Consider the following 22,643-nt stretch of genomic DNA (forward strand, 5'->3'; position numbering starts at 1 on the left):
CCCCCCCCCAATTTTCTAAATTTTGAGTCCCCCAAAATAGGGGGGGTGTTATATACTGAAAAGTACGGTAATTGAAAAATGTGTGATCTCTCTGAAGCTTGTCTCAGATTGATTTGGAAATTAGCTGAGCTTTTCTGGTGGAGATTATTTTTCTTTCTTTTCTTTTGATAGCTCAAATAATTTCTCTGAGCCAGTCCAAGGGCTCAGGGAAATCACATTAAAAGAGCGCAGGAAAAGGCAACAATGGCAAAATCCTATGGAGGTTCCATGGAAGGTGAGCTTCATTCCCACAAGATTTTGCCCCTAAAGTATCTCCATTTTAATATCATGGAACCGCGTTGTTGTATCACTTTAAGGAGGGAAGTGAGAGGATGGTAAAATGTGACACTGTAGCCTCCAAATTATGTACAGTCGTGCCTTAGAAGCCAAACGGAATCCGTTCCGGAAGTCGGTTCGACTTCCAAAAAGTTCGACATCCAAGGACCTTCCTGCAGCCAATCAGAAGCTGCAGAAGCTGCGCTAGATGTTCAGCTTCCGAAAACCGTTTGAAAACTGGAACACTCACTTCCGGGTTTCGATCGTTTGGGAGCCAAAACGTTTGACTAGCAAGGCGTTCTGGGATGTGGGTGGCACTGTGGTCTAAAACACAGAGCCTAGGGCTTGCCTATCAGAAGGTCAGCGGTTCGAATCCCTGAGACAGGGTGAGCTCCCGTTTCTCGGTCCCAGTTCCTGCCCACATAGCATTTCAAAAGCACGTCAAACTGCAAGTAGACAAATAGGCACCGCTCTGGCGGAAAGGTAAACGGTGTTTCCGTGCGCTGCTCTAGTTTCGCCAGAAGCGGCTTAGTCATGCCGGCCACATGACCCGGAAAAACTGTCAGCGGACAAACATCAGTTCCCTCGGCCAGTAAAGCGAGATGAGCACCGCAACCCCAGAGTCATTTGTGACTGGACTTAACTGTCAGGGGTCCTTTACCTTTACGTTTTTGGCTTCCATGGTACAACTGTACTGTGGAATTGCTTTGAGGTGCTTTCAAGGGAGTGATTCATAAATGAAATAAATAAATAATACATTATAATTTCATTTTTTTCTTTTTCTTTTTTGCCTCTCACACTCCCTCTTTCTTTGCCTTTCCACCCCCAAACATTCAATGAATTCAAATTTCGAAAGAAGAATCTGGATTTGGCCTCTGCAACAGCTCTTTCGCGGTCAAGCCCTCATCCAAAAAAGTCATGATTATGGGGGCTCAGAGAAATACATTGTTTTAAAGAAAATTGATATGTGATTTCCCCCCACCTATTTTATTCCCCCCCCAAACCTAAAAAGATGCAGCTCGACTTTCACGAAAACAATTGGCTAATAACTCAGTCAACAATATTCTTATCCCAAACAGTAGTTATCAGCCGAGACAGCTGTTATGATCTTTCACTGGGATACTTTAAAAAGCTAACAGCCCAATTCAATAACTTATTGTTTGGGTAGCCGTGTTTGTTTAGAAGTAAATCACTCATAAATGTGTAATTTCCTGCCCATACGTAATGGCGCTTGGTGACAGGAAGGCATTTGGAGCAGACTGAAAAGCCGAGATATGCCATTCTCAAAACCGACTGCCAAGCCTTGACTCCATCCTCACTGGTACAGACAGCATTTTCTCACCCAAATTTGCACCTAAAGCTGGCACGCGGACAATTTAGGTAGGCCCCTGTTTGTTTCGGGGAAGGGGCTTGGATGCTGGAGCAACATGAGATAAGCAAAGTTCCTGAGCGCGACATCCATCAGCTGCCTTTCGCCATGATGCAAAAAAATAAGCCTTTCTCTTCTTTTTTAATTCAAAAGTTTTAAGTGATTCCCTCCCAATGTGCAGACGATAATAAACTCCTTTGCATCACATTCCCTTCCCGACACAAAGGCTAGCGGTAATAACGAAAATACGCGGTCAAAAAGCAAGACCCATCTCTACAGCGATGTTTTGAGATGTTTGCAAACGCTGCACGAGAATTTTCCTCTGGAACATGGAACTCAGGCAAGACTGCTCCTGTCAAGAACGCTTACAGGAAGGGAAGGGAAGGTGGCAAGCAGGCCAAGTTTGCAAGACCTGTGACCTCAGGAGATAGCCCCATAAATTCTACATGCCCCTAGGAGTTGCAGTACGGAAAAAGCTGTCCTGAGCCACCCTGAGGTCAGTAGCCTCAACACCACCACCACCTCTCCCTTATTTGCATACTTGAAAATGTCCAAACTCTATAAACTGGCCCAAGCTGGGGTTTACAAACATTATCACCGGTGGGCGGACATTTTGCTACTTCAGATAACAATGAGCCACAAAGATAAGAGGGTTGTTAGGAATTTGGTAGGAAAAGCAATGGAATAAATGGCTTTGCATTGCCATTTCCACATGAATAACTGTATCCAAAGAGACAGACTTCCTTCCTTTGAATCACCTTATCATAGACTCTTAGAGCTGGATGGGACCCCAAGGATCATCCAGTCCAACCCCCTGCAATGCAGGAATCTCAGCTAAAGCATCCATGACAGATGGCCATCCAACCGCTGCTTAAACACCTCCAAGGGAGTACTTCTGATCCTGGTATATTTTACATTGGGAAGATACCATTATATCAGGGGTGGGGGACATCTGTGGCCCTGCAGATGTTGCTGCACTACAGTTCCCATCATCCTTGACCATTGGCTGTGCCGGCAGGGGCTGATGGGAGTTGTCCAACAACATCTGGACTTCCTCCTGCTCCCCATCCTTGTGTTATATGGTGGTAACCTGGTTTATTGGGGAACAGGGTATTATTATTATTATTATTATTATTTAATAAATTTGTATACTGTCGTTGATCCAAAAATTGAAAAAAACACACCACAAAATACGTAATAGAAACAAGAAGAAAAACAAACCAATAACACCCCCAAACACATTTTAAAAGGAAAAGAGGTAAAGGTAAAGGACCCCTGACAGTTAAGTCCAGTCGCAAACGACTCTGGGTTTGCGACGCTCATCTCGCTTTACTGGCCGAGGGAGCCGGCGTACAGCTTCCGGGTCATGTGGCCAGCATGACTAAGCTGCTTCTGGCAAACCAGAGCAGTGTATGGAAACGCCGTTCACCTTCCCGCCAGAGCGGTACCTATTTATCTACTTGCACTTTGACGTGCTTTCGAACTGCTAGGTTGGCAGAAGCTGGGACCAAGTAGTGGGAGCTCACCCCGTTGCGGAGATGCGAACCACCGACCTTCCAATCGGCAAGCCCTAGGCTCAGTGGTTTAGACCACAGCGCCACCCACGTCCCTATTTAAAAAGGTATCAGATGTTAATCAGTGAAAGGCTTGGTTGAAGATGAATGTTTCCACCTGGCACCTAAAGGTGTATAATGAAGGTGCCAGCTGAACTTCCCTGTGGAGAGCATTCCTTAGATGGGGAGCCACAGCAGAAAATCCCATTCTTGTGTTGCCACCTCCTGGACCTCTCGTGGAAGAGGCACGTGAAGAAGAAGGGCCTCATATGATGATCTCATGATCCAAGTAGGTTCAAATGGGGAGTGGTGGTCCTGATCCTTTTAAGGCCTTATAGGACAAAACCAGCACTTTGACAGCTGGGTCAGGATTGGTTTAATAAGTTCAAACAGCCTTGCCCCAGTGAGCAACCTAGGTAGGATTAGATGGGTTTTTGGTTGCCTTCCTTCTAACTCTGCCATTATTCCATGGAAGTTGAGGGAATCGTGCAACTGAGACGGCTGCTCTTTCCGTGCCAGCTTTTCAAACTGTGCTTCCTTTTCATATTTCCTGAACAACTCGCGTAAAAGGCAGCCTGGTTGCGGCTGTTTTTCAAACTCCCCCACCTCCCCGCTATGGCCAGGAAACCCTCTGACAGCCAGAAGGAAAATAAAATATCCCGGGGCTGTGCATTTTTGTGACTTTAGTATGTTGCTGGCTGCTTAATTTGGATAAAGAATGCCGAACCTTGGCATGGCACTTGCATCATTCCACATTCCAAGTTTGACATCTGATTTGCCTTGCAATACCAGAACACAGGTTGTGTCCAGGCCCACGGCAGGCAGCCAATTGCTCCTGGCAGGTCAAAGGTAGGACATACAGGTGAGGGAAATCCCTGCTGTTTCCTCCACCCCCAAGACCTGGTAATGATGAGGTCATGGTGGCTTCTTTTCTTGTTAACTATCTGAGGGCCGCCTTCCACTCTGGGGAACCTTCTGAGGGCCACATGCAAGTCCAGAGGCAAAGTGGGTGGCGCAACTGATGCAGGCTAGCTTCTGCATATGCTCAGAGACTCGTCTCTAACCTCCATCCAGGACAGTTAGCGGAGTTCAAGGGCAGAAATGCTCAAGGAGAGCATGAAGCATGGGGGGGCCCTCGGGATAGAGAGTGTGGCTGGGGCAAGTACCAAGGGCCAGAGAGATATGCCTTGAGGGCAGAATTTGGCCCCCAAGTCAGAGGTACCCCAGCCCTGGAGTACATGAGAAAAAAGGCGCTTACAAAGATAGGAAGGTGCCTTATACCGAGTCTGACCTATCTTCCTAGTTCAGTATTGTCTGCACTGGCTTTGCAGTACCATGGTACCTCAGATTAAGTACTTAATTCGTTCCGGAGGTCCGTACTTAACCTGAAACTGTTCTTAACCTGAAGCACCAGTTTAGCTAATGGGGCCTCCCACTGCTGCCGCGCCGCTGGAGCACGATTTCTGTTTTCATCCTGAAGCAAAGTTCTTAACCCGAGGTAATATTTCTGGGTTAGCGGAGTCTGTAACCTGAAGTGTATGTAACCTGAAGCGTCTGTAACCTGAGGTACCACTGTACAGTGGTACCTCTGGATACGAATGGGATCCGTTCCGGAGCCCCGTTCACACCCTGAAGTAAACACAACCTGTGTCTGCGCGGGTCAAAATTTGCTGCTTCCGTGCAGGCGTGACGTGCTTTTGACTGTCTGCGCATGCGCGAGTGGCAAAACCCGGAAGTAACGCACTCCGTTATTTCCGGGTCGCTGTGGAGCGCAACCCAAAAGCGCTCAACCTGAAGCAACTTCAACCCAAGGTATGACCGTAGATCTCCAGGGTTTCAGACAGGGAGATGCCTGGGTTTGAACCTATGACCTCCTGCATTCAAAGAAGACACACTACCCCTGAGCTACTGCCCTTTCCTTAAGGCACTTGAGTTGCCCATCCAAGTTGAATAGGAATGAAGCAGAGACAATAAGAACATACAAAGATGCTCTCAAATGAATCAGGCTGCCACTGGTCTGTCGCTTGACTCAGTGCTGTCCATTCTGATCAGCAGTGGTCCTCCAATCCGTTTTCATGCCCCGGATCCTTAGCACAGGATCTGCCACAGATTGGAAGTGGGACATTCTTCATTCAAAGCATAGGCTCGGTCATTAAACTAAGTCTCCCCTGTTCCAGCAGCGAAGCATCTGGAAGTGGGAGGTGTGTGTCACAATCTTTCCTTGGTTGTATGCTTTTGTACCCAGCACAACTTCCTGTCCTTGCACATGGCAGCTTATCAGAACTTCTTATTTGCTATTTCCCTCCTTCCTTCCCATGCGTATTTTAATTTCCCAATCCCCTCCATCCTCCCCATGCGTTTCCTCTGTCCATCTGTCCTTCCTTACCAATGCATTCCCAAATGAAAACTCCACGGGGAAATGGTGCAAATCGCAGAAAAACATGCAAATTTGGGGGTGGGGGAATGACACACAAACGATTCTCACGCAAACACACATTTTGGGGGAGAGCATGGTAAACCCAGACCCCAAGCTGTCATGGCCTATAATAATCAGATCCCCTGGACGACATAGATGGCGATGATGATTTTTTTTACGAGTTGCATAGTTCACATCTAAATATATCCCCCTTTTTGTCAGCACTTCCTCTCCGCTGGAGGAAGAGGAGCCTGTCTATTGATTTCCGCTTGAGTGATGCTGTTGCTAAAATTAAAAGAAAACTCCTTTTGTATGGGAATCCAGTGCCTCCATTTGCACTCAGGTGCAGCTCCTTCTCAAACAAAAGAATAATAAAGGAAAGGCATGACTAGTAGGCAACCTTGTCACTCAGGAGCAGAGGAAGAACTATAAGGCAATCACACATTTCCTCTGTTTCCTCAAGGACAAAAAAAAGGAACATCTGTCAGATTGTAGGTAACAGGATCTTGCTTATTCTCACTCATATTTTCTTAAAGAACAGGCTTATTGGAACGTAGGGAAAGAGTGAAGTGGATAATTGCTTTAGTTATAGAGTGAGTGGGGCATGTGGCACTGAATGTGGCCCTCCATCCCTTTACATCAGGCCCTTGGAACCTCACCAGGCCACCCCCCCCACACATTAGGTAAAGGTAAAGGGACCCCTGACCATTAGGTCCAGTCGTGGCCGACTCTGGGGTTGTGGCGCTCATCTCGCTTTATTGGCCGAGGGAGCCGGCGTACAGCTTCCGGGTCATGTGGCCAGCATGACTAAGCCGCTTCTGGCGAACCAGAGCAGCGCACGGAAACGCCGTTTACCTTCCCGCTGGAGTGGTACCTATTTATCTACTTGCACTTTGACGTGCTTTCGAACTGCTAGGTTGGCAGGAGAAGGGACTGAGCAACGGGAGCTCAGCCCATTGCGGGGATTCGAACCGCTGACCTTCTGATCGGCAAGTCCTAGGCTCTGTGGTTTAACCCACAGCGCCACCCACGTCCCTACTCCCCACATTACACAACTTAGAACAGGCATGGCTTTCTCCAAGGGATCTTGGGAACTTTAGTATGTTGAGGGTGCTGGGAAATATAGCTCTGGGAGGGGCCTCCTAACAACTGTCAGCACACTAATCAAACTACAGTTCCCAGGTTCTTTGGGGGGGTGCTATGACTGCTAAAAGTGGCATGAGAGTGCTTTTAACAGTATGGCTGGATGCCTACTTTGCTCTGAATTGGGGTAGCTTCCACGGACAGAAGCAACCTTAAGAGATCAGTAAAGGTAAAGGTACCCCTGCCCGTACGGGCCAGTCGTGTCCGACTCTAGGGTTGCGTGCTCATCTCGCTCAAGAGGCCGTGAGCCGGCGCCGTCCAAAGACACTTCCGGGTCACGTGGCCAGAGTGACAAAGCTGCTCTGGCGAGCCAGCACCAGTGCAGCACACGGAAACGCCGTTTACCTTCCCGCTATAAAGCGGTACCTATTTATCTACTTGCACTTAGGGGTGCTTTCGAACTGCTAGGTGGGCAGGAGCTGGGACCGAACGACGGGAGCTCATCCCGCCTTGGGGATTCGAACCGCCGACCTTACGATCAGCAAGTCCTAGGCACTGAGGTTTTACCCACAGCGCCACCCGCGTCCCATAAGAGATCAGTAGTTATTGCAAAAAGCATCGCTTGGACTGCAAACTTCACTCTTGGCTGCTCAAGTGATGACTGCGGTTAAACACCCATTATCTAACATCACTGGAGGGTTTTTTCTTTTCTTTTTTCTTTTCAAAAAGCAGTATGCTTACTGTTGCTCCCCTACAGAGATGGGGACCTCTGTCCACAAGGCCTCTAATGCCGTTCACAGAACTTTTCCTCTCCTATTTTGGTAAAGGAAAAAACAGTGCTGGGAAAAAATCTAAAATCCAAGGCAGAGGAGAGGTGGTAACGTAACTAGTGGTTTTTGTCCCCCCCCCCCCATTTACCCGCCTGATGCACGAGCCAAGAAGTCTGCCTTTTCCTTTCTTTGCGAATGAGCTAGATAAGAATTTTCTCCAACGCTACCCTCAGTTCTTTTCTCTTCCCAGGATTCTCTTTCTCTCCTCCCTAGAGAATCTTTCTGTCTTTCACACATGGGCTCCGGTTACTGCTGCAGCAACACACACACACCCCAAGTTCCAGAGGTCCCGATGGGGACTCGTAAAAACGCGTTTACTGTTAGCTGGAGGGCTGTGTTTCTGCACATAGTATGTGTTTTCCAAGAAACCCCTTATTGTTTCCCGCTTAAAGAGTCTCCTGTTTACAGCACGGAGTGTTTAGGTCTTCTTGGAGAAATTTACAGCCTATTGTTGCACATGCCATAGTACCGAGGAGGGAATAATGAAAGGGGTGGGGTGGCGACATGCAGCAAATCTTGGACACCAGCTTTAAACTGCTGGTGGCATAGTGGAGATGCACATGGAAGACTTCTTCTGCCAGGACTTACACCTCTGGCAGGACTTGAGGCAAAGATTCAGCTGTACACCAGAAGTGACAATCTTTTCGGCCCACTCTTGGCCAGTCCTTGCTAGCATCGGGCATGGGCAAAAGTAGGTGTGGTCACAACACACTTAAGCCCAAGACAAACACACACAGACACTCAAATTTAAGTTTGCACAGGCCTTCCCTTGATTTCTCAACTTGAGTCTCCCGTTTCATAGGGTTGCACCTTTTTAATTGCAGGTATTTATATTTCATGATGGCAAAATTGGCTTTTATACCTGTGAACTGCTTAGACACCTATTTTAGCATGAAGCATTATGTATACAAGGGACGCGGGTGGCGCTGTGGGTTAAACCACAGAGGACTTGCCGATCAGGAGGTCGGCGGTTCGAATCCCTGCGACAGGGTGAGCTCCCGTTGCTCAGTCCCTGCTCCTGCCAACCTAGCAGTTTGAAAGCATGTCAAAGTGCAAGTAGAGAAATAGGTACCGCTCCGGCGGGAAGGTAAACAGCATTTCTGTGTGCTGCTCTGGTTTGCCAGAAGCGGCTTAGTTATGCTGGCCACATGACCCGGAGGCTGTACGCCGGCTCCCTCGGCCAATAAAGCGAGATGAGCGCTGCAACCCCAGAGTCGGTCACGACTGGACCTAATGGTCAGGGGTCCCTTTACCTTTATTATGTAGACAAACAATCAAATAATGCACAAGTATGATGCACATGCAGGGCAGACACACACACACACCCACACACACACACACACCCGTGCTGATCAGTTGAGGAAGGAGCTTTGCACCCCCTCTTCACTCACTAAATGATTGATCTGACGGCTCAGGAAGGGCTGTTGGAAAATTCCATTCCACCTTTAGTTGCAGACATGGAACTGTTGCATGTCACATGTCTGTTTACATACCAGCACAGCTTGCTGGGAACTTCCGTTGTGTGTATAGCTTTTGCTTTTCCCTGTCTCTCTGTGGAGAAGAAGACAAAGAGGCCTGATTTGTCCTGATTTATGATTAATAAATCCGTAGTTGTAGTATGCTTCCACAAGCCTCATGCCTATTCTGTGTGTGCAGTTTACTCTGACATAGTGTGCCCTGGTTTTGAAGCCTGGGTCGCTGATTTACGTCGGAGCAGAGGCCGATGGGTCTTCGCAGCGGGACGGCTGGAAGGAGATGACCCAGCTGGGGCTAGCTTGCTGGCCTTGCGACCCTCTGCATGCCGACAACTTGCACCCACATGGGCACACTGGGTTCTGTATGCTTTAGTGCTTTCCCCCGTCTTTCTAACCCAGCTGCCAAAGGTGGTGAGGTCTGCGCTACTCCCCACCAACCCCCCAAATATTGCTTGACATATGGGCAGATCCCAAACCAAAGCTTGACCAGCCCTTCTGTGTGTGCAACACACTCATCTAGCTCTGGCCAAGGGAGGCTACTGCCGAGTGACCAGTCAGATGGACACCCTTCAGAGCAGGCTCATAGAAGAGTCACTGGATGGGCAACCTGTGGCCCTCCAGGTGTTGCTGAACTCCAACTCCCATCAGCCCTGTCCAGCACGGCCAGGGATCAGGGATGATAGGAGCTATAGTCCAACAACATCTGGAGGACCACAAATTCACTGCCCCTGATCTAAGTAACTCTGGGATTTGCCAAGAGTTTGGGCCCAACACTTCCTCAGCTCTGATAGACATCAGATTGTGATAGGCCTCCAAGTCTCTGAGGCAGAGCTGGGTCCTGGGGGGGGGGTATTTAGTGGTGGTCGGCTGCCATTTAAATTCCCCACAATGCCTTGGAGTAATGCTAGACTAGATGCACTGTGGGAAATTAAAATGGCAGCTCCCAGACCATTCTTCCCAAGGAAACTGAGGAACATGGTTTGCATTGCATTTAAACTAAGAGATACCATTTTTGTTTTAATCCTTCAGAGAGAATATCTGCCCATCTGAGCTGAAGGGAATAGCCCATTGGCCAAGCACAATTCAAGGCATTGGGGGCGGGGGATGAATTATCCTATTCTAAAATGGGAACTCAATGCATGTTAATTTTAAAGTCCCTCACTGCAACTCTTTCCAATAATTTGCAAGCAGTGAGAAGTGTGTAGAAAGAGAGTTCTGGGGAATTTTCCAAGCTCTTATATCTAATGTAACAAATTTGATGTTAGATAGCACTGCCTTTTCATTTAAGATATCTTTGAAATTAAGAAAGGAATTGAATTTCTGGGTAATTAAAACTAAACTGTCTTTCAACTTGCCTTTCAGTCATTCCCGCATCCCACTCTCAAGAAGCTTCACATCTGCCAGCGGTTGGAGGTCTAATGTGCAATTTAATACTTTAATTATTTTGTAACTGCAAGATCAAAGGAAGCGAGTTTTTTATTACAGTGATATTTCAGTTTATAAATTAACCACTTAACATCAGGGTTTGTTTACTGCACTCCAGTGATTTTTAAAAATGTATCAGGCAAATGTTGCTATGCTGGCTAGGGGGTGGCGTTTAAAATCGGTGGTCACTTTAATGAGAAATCTGTGCAGGACCTCCCAGTCTCAAGCCACTTTTTTCTCATTTTGCTGACATGGACCATGGGTTACAGCCAACTAAGTTTTACTCAGAGTAGACACATTGAAAGCAATGAGCCAAAGTTGGGCATGTCCATTGATTCCAATAGGCCAACTCTGAGTAAATTGGCTACAACCCAGATTGGGGGGCGGGGGCAGAGAAGAACTCAGTTTCATTTTAACAACCAATCACTAGAGCAATAACTATCAACTTAAAGATTTGTAAAATGTTTCAAGTTCATGTCACACACACACACACACACACACTTCGTAGCCGAGTAAGATTGTCTTCCATAAACACAGTTATAACAATGAGTTCGTAAGTGACTGTGGAGGTCAATTCCTGACCCACACATCCTTCCACAGTGGGGACATTGGTTTCCAGGCAGGAGCTGATCACGGTGTGGATTTGCCAAGCATGCTTTCCTCTTAGCACGTTTCTCCCTTGCGTTCTGAGTTTGAGTGTCTTCAAAGTCCATGACACCTTTGGTAAAGGCTGTTCTCCAACTGGAGCGCTCGCAGGCCAGTGTTTCCCAGTTGTTGGTGTTTATACTACATTTTAAAAGATTTGCCTTGAGACAGTCTTTAAACCTCTTTTGTTGACCACCAGCATTACGCTTTCCATTTTAAAGTTTGGAATAGAGTAGTTGCTTTGGAAGACTATCATCAGGCATCTGTACAACATGACCAGTCCAACGAAGTTGATGTTGAAGAATCATTGCTTCAACACTGGTGATCTTTGCTTCATCCAGTACACTGGCATTAGTTCGCCTGTCTTCCCAAGTGATGTGTAAGATTTTCCGGAGACACCGTTGATGGAATCTTTTGAGAAGTTGGAGATGGCGTTTATAAGTGGTCCATGTTTCACAAGCATATAGTAAGGTTGGTAGTACAATAGATTTGTAAACAAGCATTTTGGTTTCCCTGCGAATGTCCTGGTCCTCAAACACACACACACACACACTCCCTGCACTCAACAGCTCTCCTCTTGAAAAAAGTAGCTCTCCTACTTGAAAAAAGAATGTGGCTATATTCTTATGGGAAAGGGCAGACCTCATTCTTTTATACATGAACACAATGGCAGGATACAGGAGGCACCATGGACTATCAAGGACACAATTTTAATCAAATTGCCTAGCACCAAAAATTAAATCCCATGCCAATAGTGCATGACACGTTTGTGTGTTAGTTCCCATCCACATTTTAACGAAGCAAACCAACTGTTCTCTGCGGCTGAACAGGTTTTATAGGTTTAAATCTGCATATGGGCACCAACGAGATTTTTCTCATGACACTCAATATAAATAAACTTAAACCTGTGTGGCAAACTGTTGCTACTATTATTATTATTAATATTACATTCCATTATATATTATTTATTATCCACCCTTCACTATGAAAACCTAGGGCAGGTCACAAGAATGTAAAATACAACATTAAAAACCGTTTAAAACAAATTGCAATCAGAAGTTGCATTACTTTACACAGAAGGCATTTAAACAAAAATGTACAGTGGGGCCTATTCAGGCCACAGTTGTTAAAATACAATCTTGTACATGTCTACTCAAAAGCCCTACTGAGCTCAAAAGGACCTACTCCCATGTTATGCAAAGGACTGCATTCATTGTTAGTACATTTGCAATCTACGCATCTCGAAGCATCATCAGTCCTTCTAGTAGCAAATACAGTTGATAACTCAAGCAGACCCTGTGTGAAAATAGCTTTTAAGCTCTCCACCTTGCTTGGGGGGGCAAGGCTCGCTCTGCCTATCTTGCAACTGTGGCCCTGCAGATACCACTGGATTCCTACTTCCAACAGCTTCAGCCAGCTGTTGGGCCTCCAACAGCCAGAGCACTTTCCCCCTGCGGAATATCCTCATTTTGAGGATATTAAGAAGTTGGCACTGATGGCCACCAACTTGGGTAGCTTTAAAATAGAATTAGACAGGCTGATGTAGGAGACAGCTATCAATGGCTACTAACTACAATGGCTATGCTCTTCCTCCATGGCTGAAGGCAGTAATCCTTCTGAATAGCAGCTGTTGCAAATGGCAGGAGGGGAGACGCTCTTGTGCCCAGGCAGCCTTGCTTGAGGGTTTTCCACAGACATCTGGGTGGCTAATGTGAGAACAGAATGTTGACTAGATGGGACATTAGCCTGGCTCTTCTTATGTCCTTACGTTCCAGCTAGTTGCTTGGAACCTTATTGTAAGCACAAGGTTAAAAAAAGGGGGGGTTCCGATCTGAGTGACTGCCATGCAGGCAAAAGGTGGCATCTAACCAGGTTCTACTCAGAGCAGAACTAAGGAAATGACTGGGTCTAATTTAGTTATATCTATTCATTTCAATAGGGACGCGGGTGGCGCTGTGGGTTAAACCACAGAGCCTAGGACTTGCCGATCGGAAGGTCGGCTGTTCGAATCCCCGCGACGCTCCCGTTGCTCGGTCCCTGCTCCTGCCAACCTAGCAGTTTGAAAGCACGTCAAAGTGCAAGTAGATCAATAGGTACCGCTCCGGCGGGAAGGTAAACGGTGTTTCCGTGTGCTGCTTTGGTTCGCCAGAAGCGGCTTAGTCATGCTTGCCACATGACCCAGAAGCTGTACGCAGGCTCACTCGGCCAATAAAGCGAGATGAGCGCCGCAACCCTAGAGTCAGTCACAACAGGACCTAATGGTCCGGGGTCTCTTTACCTTTACCTTTATTCATTTCAATGTGTGGTATTCAACTAATGTGTCCCATCTTTTAAGGCTCTGTCATGCAAACAGAAACCCTTGCACTGGCAGAACATTTGCGCAGTGCTACATTGGATGCAGAGGAATGCAGGTGGCGCTGTGGGTTAAACAAAGCCTAGGACTTGCCGATCAGAAGGTTGGCGGTTCGAATCCCTGCGATGGGGTGAGCTCCCGTTGCTCGGTCCCTGCTCCTGCCCACCTAGCAGTTCGAAAGCATGTCAAAGTGCAAATAGATAAATAGGTACCGCTCCGGCGGGAAGGTAAACAGTGTTTCCGTGTGCTGCTCTGGTTCGCCAGAAGCGGCTTAGTTATGCTGGCCACATGACCCGGAAGCTGTACGCCAGCTCCCTTGGCCAATAAAGCGAGATGAGCGCCACAACCCCAGAGTTGGTCACGACTGGACCTAATGGTCAGGGGTCCCTTTACCTTTAGCTTACATTGGATGAAACCCACCGGGTACCCTCTGGTGCTTGAATCTGACCCATTAAAAACAAGAGTTTTAGGTTAGTTATAGTTGAGTCCGCTGAGTACGACCCAAAGGAGGTTGCCATCTCTGCGAAGGTTGTCCCTGTATGACTTTTGGAGTTAAACAATAAGTCCTACGGGCAATGGTGGCAGTTGTTGTTTTTACCCCTTAAGGAAGCGTGCCTTAAGCAGGAACAGGGAACGAATGATTCAGGCAGCTCTGGTGAAAAGCTGCAGTAGCGGAAGGGAGAAGCGCTGCAAGGGACATTCCTGTGTCCAAGGTAAACACCGGGCTGCTGCCTGAGCAGATGGGCTGGGCTGGGCTGGGCAGGCAGAGGAGGAGGAGGACTGACTCACTGGCTCCACACGCTCACACAGGTGCAGCCAGGAGGGTGTTCACTGCCTTCCACAGCTGCCAGGCACAGGAGCAGGGCTGAGAGAAAGGGCGGTGGCAGCACTCTCCAGCAGCCAGCCTCCAAAGCCAACAGGAGTTAAAACAAACACTGCTAATCGGCAGGATGACATTCTGGCTTTGGCTGAACACAGCACTGCACAGTGGCAGCTTGTGTGGAGAGAGAGAGGGAAGCAGTCACAATCTTTCTGGCCGGGAATGAGGAACCCAGGGGCCGCATTCCATTCTCATCAACCTTCTGGGGGCCGCATCCTGCCAGAGGTGTGCGGAGCTGGATGCAAATCAGTCCGAGCACGGCAAATGTCACACACTTGCACACACCCTGGGTTGTAGTCACGACTGGTCCTACTCAAAGTGGGAATGAGGAACCCAGGGGCCGCATTCCATTCTCACCAACCTTCTGGGGGCCGCATCCTGCCAGAGGTGTGCGGAGCTGGATGCAAATCAGTCCGAGCACGGCAAATGTCACACACTTGCACACACCCTGGGTTGTAGTCACGACTGGTCCTACTCAAAGTGGGCTCACTGAAATGAATGGACCTAAGTTAATCGCGTCTGCTAATTTTGGGGGGGGGGGCTGGCTTGGGAAGAGTCCCAGGGGCCCCAGAGAGAGGGTGGAGGGGCTGCATTTGGCCCCCGGGGCTTCTAACAAACGATTATCAGGCAACGGCCCCCTCCTTCATGCTGGGAAAAGTTTCACCGGTTGCATTTTTGTTTCTCATGTAGTGGACGGAGACGCAGGTACCCCTTTGCTGGCCAGGGTGGGTGATTGTGGTAGCCCTCTCTGGCAGGAATCCAGCACCGTTAGGAGAAGTCACTCAATTTTTCATTACAGTGAACACAGAGGCAAGAGTGAAACTTTGCAATATTGGGAGCAGGGGGTGTTTCTCTTATTAAGGCGAACCTGTGACCCTCCGTGCCAAAAGCAGCCATGTATGTTGGTGAACTACGTACGTTGGCAACCCAGCCAGATGGGCAGGTTACATCATCATCATCACCATCATTATTATTATTACAATACACACTTCTTTTCCTGTCACCTTCTTACAACAGCAACAAAAGAGGAGATTGCCAAGCAAGCCACAACATATGGCTGGCTGTTTCATGCATCTTGGTGAGTCACAGGTTGCGCAGACCTGTGTTAAGGCCGCACAAAACCCAGATAACTCTGGGGTGTAAAGCCCTGCTTCACGTGCCACTGAAATCCGAGAGCGAGCTGTGTTTTAACTACCCCCCCCATGCCTAAGCCAGCCGCAAGGGCGGGCGACCCACCAACACCTTGTGTTGTTTTGCAGGACAGGGAGAAGAGAAATCTGCCTGGTTGGGAGACCCTAACCTTGACCTAACCTAAACAAGAAGGAAAACAGCAAATATCTATAGTTCACTGCCATACTTGAACAAATGGGAAGAAAGAGACAGTCTTCAGTGGCGCTCCCCGCCCCATACGAGACTTGGGAGCAAAAGGGAATTTCTTTTACCTTTCCATTGACGTCCCTCTGGTTCACCCACACTGCTTCAAGGGAAAGGAAATTTGTGCAATTATGGGGAGAATAAATCTTTTGTCGGCGTTGAATAGCAGATGGATAGTTTCACAGGGGGAACGTCTTTTACAAAAAGGAGTTACCATACCAGTGTTGAGTTAGACAGAGAGCGTACTTTAAAGCAAGCTTTAAGTCCTTCTTTAGACTATGGGTGCATTCAGTTCTATCTGTGGCGAGACCAAGTTCAGGGAATTATTTGGATAACTCATCTGCAATATCACCATAACCTTGTTTCTTCATACCTCCTTCCACTCGTCAAGCCCTCAGATTTGGTCTGCAATATCTGTTTGCCAGCTCCTGGAGGTAGGCATCTATTGAAAGGACAGTCCATTCCATTCCCGCCCCCCCAAAAAAGTCTTTTTTAGAATTCGTGCACATATCAAACGCTTCAGAAGCTGTCTTAGTTACTCCTTGTATATTTCCTGTCAGTTCTGTCACTTTTCCTTCCGAACATTTTATTGCTTCAGAAAAGTCATCTTTAATTTTTATTTTGAGATCCTGTTTTAATCGAGATATCTGTAAACTGATCTCAAAGACAACCTCTGGGCTATCTTTTGGCTGCTTCTGTTTACCTGTTGCTTTGCCCCTTATACCCAATGCCCAGAGAATTTTTTTTTTATTACCTGTTCTTGACTGTCTCTCAGGCCGATCCCCCCACCAGGAGGTGACAGTAGAGGTCCTAGCTGATAAAGATCTCCAGATCACACACCTGTTAGCCAAATTTGCTCTGACAGCTAAGAAGCTCAGTTCTGGATATGTCAATGCTCTCTATTTTAAAAATGTTATGCTGTAAACTTTTTATAGGGTATGTCGTGTGATTCCAGAGGAAAGCCTTGCCTTGCCCTCTGCTGTACACTGTAAAGGCCTTTGGCTATGCACTATAAATTGATTGATTGATTGACTGCTTCTGTATTTTGGGTGCCATTGTTAGGTCACTGTCTGAAAACTTTCTGTGAAGCAACCACAGCCCATGAGTTCTTTAGCTTAAAAATATGTATCTAGACTCCTTTCTTTAGATTTTAAATGCATGTCCTAGAACAGGTCCACTTGTTTTTGCTCTATTTTCTTTTGGTTTAGTTGGTTTTATTTTATCATTCTGCTGGATCAGGAGAAGAGTTAAGGGATTAAGCTGTCATTTTAGTCAGCACCAGCTCTGCCACCCTTACCAGTTAGAGTAGACAATTCTGAATTAGACAAATGAATGGTATGAATTGGTATAAGGCACCTTCCTAGGTTCCAATTGCCCCCATTTCTGGTTTCAGTAAGCCACTGGGAGTTGAGATGCTCAGATAGGGCTAACCACTGCTTGCCTCCAAAGAAGAATCAGAATCTACTGTTTGAATTCTTCTGGATTTCAGTTCTGGTTTGGAAGGAAAGCAAAGCCCTGTACTCAAGACAACATGGCAAAATGCCGATTATTCAAATGAGGAAAGGAGGGAGAAAGGAATCTGAGGAGGGAGAAGGTGAGACTAAAGTCCTTTCACTACATCTCTAAACTCCAAAGGGGGTTACCTTTTATCTCAGTGTAAGTAAATAAAGCAAATACTGCGAAACAGCTATGGGTCTCCTTCTCCACAGTGTTCTCTCATTCAAAGGCCACTAAATCCGGTAGCATTGCCTAAATATTTTCAGATTACTCACAATGTGAAATGCAGGGTAATTAATGTCCTTCCTATGGATTACAAAATATCCTTTTGTTGAATAGCTCATGCTTGCAACACCTGGAACGGAAGCAGCAAACAACAAACAACCCTGGCAAAAATGAAACGGAATTTTTTATTACAGTTCTTCTACTATTATCCTCATTTTGCTAAAAAATCTAATCCCTTTATGTGCCTTTAAAAAACAAACAAAAAACTGCCACAACCCAGACTCCCTCTTCTGTAGATCGGTTAGCTTGATTGCCTTTTCCTGACACTTGGCTGCCAGTAAGGAAAACGTCTCTCTAACACTCCCTAACACTTGATAGGGCAACATTAGATTCTCGAACAGAAGTTCCAGATTTGTCACAGTCATTTCGTCTCTGGTTTGTATTCACTTTCTAGGCAACAGCAAGACTGATGAACACAAACGCAATTGTTTGCTAATCACTACTTAAGCAAATGTATCGATTGTACTAAAACATTATTCTGAAATTCCGGCCATCTGCTGCTTTGCCTTTTAATGTGATAGTGACATCATCTAATTGGCATTTCAGGTCTTAGTTAAAGATTCACCACCGAGATTACAAGCAAGGCACCCGGTTACCCATATATAAACATAATTATCACATGCAACAGAAGATTTAATACCTATTCTTTTCCTTTTTTAAAAGCCACCTGTGGCTTGTTAAGTCATAGGTTAGGGCAGGGATTCTCAAACCATGGGTTACGAGAGGAGGAATACAGCATGAAATGTTAAGTCATCATGGATGCACTGACTGATTCTATGGCTCCTTCAAGCAGAAAGGCCCCGTGTGGTCATGATTCTTCTGCCCCCTGAACCGGGCGATATATGGGCAGCGATACAGTCTGGGGTTCGTGGGGGGAAAGGCAGCACTATGGCTAACAGGCATGGAGGAATCTCAAAAATACCACCATCGTCCACAAAATACTGTTATAGGATTTGGGAAGGACAAGGGTGCAGCAGAATGAGTGTAGCTCTCCTCCTAAACCGTGGTTTTATTTTGGCAAGGTGGGGGTTTGTAGAAAGAAAAGCAGCTGAAGCGGACAAGCTAGTCTCTTTGTTAGGTTACTGGCTCTGGCCCAGCCTGTTATGTATCCCTTTGCATGACTAAAGGGCAGAAGGAAGCGGTTGCCACAGAAACAACTAGCTGGACATGGAATCCAGAAGAGGATTCCAGTTGTGGAAACCCCTCGCCACCCAGGTGTGTCTGGCACGTTTGTTATGTAGTTTCTGTCATACGATGAAGAGGCACCTCTTTACACCCTGGCCTTTGACCCCTGAAAGAGATAGTTTTGGGGCCCACCCATTTCTCTCAGTTGATTGTACCCCTTCAAAACTTATTTCAATACAGTCATACTTCAGGTTACAAACGCTTCAGGTTGCGCGTTTTTGGGTTCCGCACTGCATCAAACCCGGAAGTACCAAAACGGGTTACTTCCGGGTTTCAGCGCTCGCACAGAACCACTAAATTACACCCTGCGCATGCACAGAAGCGCCGGATCGCAACCCTCACGTGCACAGATGCAGTGCTGCGGGTTGTGAACGTGTCTGCCGCATGGATCATGTTCGCAACCCGAGTGTCCACTGTACAGTGATACCTCAGGTTACAGACGCTTCAGGTTACAGACTCCGCTAACCCAGAAATAGTACCTCAGGTTAATAACTTTGCTTCAGGATGAGAACAGAAATTGCGTGGCGGCACAGCAGCAGCAGGAGGAGGCCCCATTAGCTAAAGTGGTACCTTAGGTTAAGAATAGTTTCAGGTTAAGAATGGACCTCCAGAACGAATTAAGTTCAGTGGTACCTCAGGTTAAGAACTTAATTTGTTCTAGAGGTCCGTTCTTAACCTGAAACTGTTCTTAACCTGAGGTACTATTTCTGAGTTAGTGGAGTCTGTAACCTGAAGTGTTTGTAACCTGAAGCGTCTGTAAACCGAGGTACCACTGTATTTACCTAAATTGCTGCAACCTGCCCTGGGATCTTGCGGTAAAGGGCAGGCAAATAATCAAACAAATAAACAAGTGACGTTGTGAAAAAGAGGAAGTTATGGGAAATGGTTAAATTTACTCAATTTAGAATCACAGAATCATAGAATTGGAAGTGACCCCGAGGGTCATCTAGTCCAACCCCCTGAAATGAAGGAATCTCAGCTGAGGCATCCATGACAGATAGCCATCCAACCTCTGCTCAAAAACCTCCAAGGGAGGAGAAGGGCTGCAGAACCCAGCTATTCTTGGTGAATAATTTTAAAAGAATGGAGTTCATCCAGACCCTGGCCGTATAACTAGCACATTTCTCTCTCAAACACAGTAGGGCAGTGGTGTTCAACCAGTGTGCCGTAGCACACTGGGGTGCCTTGAATGATGGTCAGGGATGTCACGGGCAACATTGGCCTCTGTCCCTCTTTCCTTCCCTCCCTCCTCTGGTGCCCTCTCGCATCTCTGCCTCCCAAAGTCTTGCACAGCTGTTCATTGCAGCAGGCCCGGCTACAGGTTCAGCAGGTGAATGGTGCCTATGGGGATGGCCAGGGGGTGCTTCCCAGGCCCCTGTGGGGCAGTGTGAGGAGGCACCTCTCTTTGGGGTGGGGTGGGGGGCAGTTCAGAGACCAGGGGCAGCAGCAGCAGCGGCTGCCCAGAGGACTCCCAAGGAGAGGGGAGAAGAGAAGAGACTGAGGGAACTCTCCACAAGGGAGGGTGTTCGAAAAGGGGTGCGGGGCTGCAGGCAAGGGGTGACCTAACTGGGCTCCTGAGCCCCACAGAAGGCAGTTGGTCAAGGGAGCCGTGGACCCAAAAAAGGTTGAAAGCCTCTGCAGTAGGCTACAGACAAACAAATAACCTGTATGGTACCAGTCAATATATGGTACCTGCAATATATATTGCACATACCTTGTAATATACTTTGCACATACTTTCCGGTACTTCCGGGTCACCGCGGGACGCAACCTGAAAAGATTTAACCTGAAGCAAACGTAACAAGAGGTATGACTGTGTATATATATATATATATATGCACACACACACACACACACACACAGTGGACGCTCAGGTTGCGAACGTGATCCATGTGGGAAGCACGTTCACAACCCACAGCGTTCGCAACTCGCAGCACTGCATCTGCGCATGCGCGGGTCGCGATTCAGCACTTCTGCGCAAAGCACGATTTAGCGATTCTGCACATGCGCAAGCGCTGAAACCCGGAAGTAACCCGTTCTGGTACTTTCGGGTGCGGTGCGGTGCGCAACCCGAAATCACACAACCCGAAGCGTCTGTAACCCAAGGTATGACTGTACACACACACACATATACGGTACCTGTCAAGCTTCGCCTGTGATATGCTCACTAGATGTTCTGAGGCTCCCCTACTTGCCTCTTATCTGCAGCATGGAGCTAATATGCTGTGCTTATTATATTCTGCTGAGAGCCGCCCAGAGTGACTTGGGTATAAATAACAAATTATTATTATTATTGTTAATGTTATTATTATTATTTCACGAGCTGCAAATAATTCAGCTGGGAGGAAGCCTCCCAGAGAAAACGGGGACTTGCTATACATGATGCCAAGCACTCTGATCTCTTTCTGCGATTCCGTGTGCAGTTAAGGGTGCTGGGAACTGTAGTTTTCTCTCTCTGTGTGAGGGAACCGTAGTTTCCATGATTTCGGGTCGGGGGGGAGAGAAGAGGGAGAAGCTGTGTGCGTGATTTAAAAGTCTCATACGCAGTCTCATATAGATTATAAAAGTCTCATACGCAGCCACAGGTGCATATTCCAGTCAGAACACCTCCGGCATACAAATATATATGAGAGAGGCAGCTCACCCTCTCTGCTCTCTCTCTCCCTCCTCCTCGCTCCCCTCTCCGGCTGCATCTCCGAGGCGAAGGCGCTGCTTCCTCCTCCTTCTCCTCCTCGCCCCCCATGGAATCCATCGAGGACTTAGCGGTGGGGCCCTGCGACCACTCCCAGTACTTGAGGCCTTTTCGCCTCCGCTACCGCCAGGTAAGCCCGGCGAGGAGGGTCTGCGGCCCAGCGAGGAGGAAGCGCCGCCGCCGCCGCCGCCGCTTTCTTTCCGCCTTCCCTCCGCCCGGACTAGGCCTCGCCGGCCGCCGCCTCCGACGCAAGCCCGGCGCTTCGGAAACGGAGGCTCCGGCATGAGGGGGCGCCTGGCCTCCTCCTTTGCCCCTCTCTAGAGGTGCCGGGGTTCAAGCCTGGCGGGGGTTACACGGTTGTTTCCCCCCCCCCGCCCCAAAAGGTTCCCTGAGGTTCATGTAGAAGGGATGGAGGGGGAAGGGGGAAAAGCACTTTGCACATGGGCAGAGGACGTGGGCTTTTTCGTGGCTGAGGGCAGAGGGGGTTCCTGGTTGCCGAAAGAGAGGGGCTCCCTCCTCCCTGCACCCCCCAAGGTATTGTTTTATATAGATTATAAACTCGGGTGTGCAAATCGTGTAATCGGACTTTGGCTTTAATTGCGATGTTCAGCTATCTATCTATCTATCTATCTATCTATTTATTTATTTATGCATTGTTAACGGTGTTCTATAGGTTGTAGCGGTTTCACGGATGATTTGTTGGGGTTTGATTCCCCCCCTGTACGATTTACGCTGCTTGTTTTTGTTGTTTATGGTTTGGGGTTCATTTGAAAGAAAAGGGGCGCAGAAATAGAATAAATCGAATCCGCTGAGTGGCTCGGGGCATGTACAGAGTTCTGTACCTGCAAAAAGGGGGGGGGAGGCAGCACCATTTTTGCTTTAAAAATTATTTTATGTTTATTTTCCCCTGACGGGAGTCTGGGCAGCTTGCCGATAAAAATAAGAATCGCTAAAAGAATAGGGGGGACCAAGCACTGATAAAATTAAAACCATATACATATATATAATCTGTTAAAACCATACCAATATTTACAAGAAGAGGAGCACAGCACCAGCTGTTTAATTAAAAGCAGCAATATAATTATAGAGTCATAGAGTTGGAAGGGACCTTGAGGGTCATTTAGTCCAGCCCCCTGCAATACAGGAATCTCATCTCATTCATACATGACAGGTGGCCATCAGTTCCCAAAATCTTGTTGGAACAAGAAGGTCTTCACCTGCCAGCAGAAGATCAACATGGAGGGAGCCAGTCTATCTTCTCTAGGG

The 22,643-nt window shown here is 47.5% G+C and overlaps 1 protein-coding gene and 1 long non-coding RNA gene across 3 annotated transcripts in view; one reads left to right on the plus strand and one right to left on the minus strand.

Moving 5' to 3' along the window:
- The window catches only part of LOC128423706 (uncharacterized), a 28,208-nt gene extending 6,793 nt beyond the window's left edge, over positions 1-21,415 (minus strand). Inside the window, exon 1 of the long non-coding RNA XR_008332823.1 lies at positions 21,330-21,415. This is a non-coding gene — a long non-coding RNA (uncharacterized LOC128423706). The remainder of the gene's footprint in view (positions 1-21,329) is intronic.
- NUDT14 (nudix hydrolase 14) overlaps positions 21,275-22,643 on the plus strand; it is a 65,350-nt gene continuing 63,981 nt past the window's right edge. Inside the window, exon 1 of one of the 2 annotated variants that reach the window (XM_053409070.1) lies at positions 21,275-21,507. In XM_053409070.1, coding sequence (XP_053265045.1) covers positions 21,427-21,507 — 81 coding nt within the window. In that variant the 5' untranslated portion in view covers positions 21,275-21,426. The remainder of the gene's footprint in view (positions 21,508-22,643) is intronic. The other variant, XM_053408896.1, reaches the window with a different exon arrangement.

Source organism: Podarcis raffonei, chromosome 1, assembly GCF_027172205.1.
Source record: "Podarcis raffonei isolate rPodRaf1 chromosome 1, rPodRaf1.pri, whole genome shotgun sequence".
NCBI classification, from domain to species: domain Eukaryota; kingdom Metazoa; phylum Chordata; class Lepidosauria; order Squamata; family Lacertidae; genus Podarcis; species Podarcis raffonei.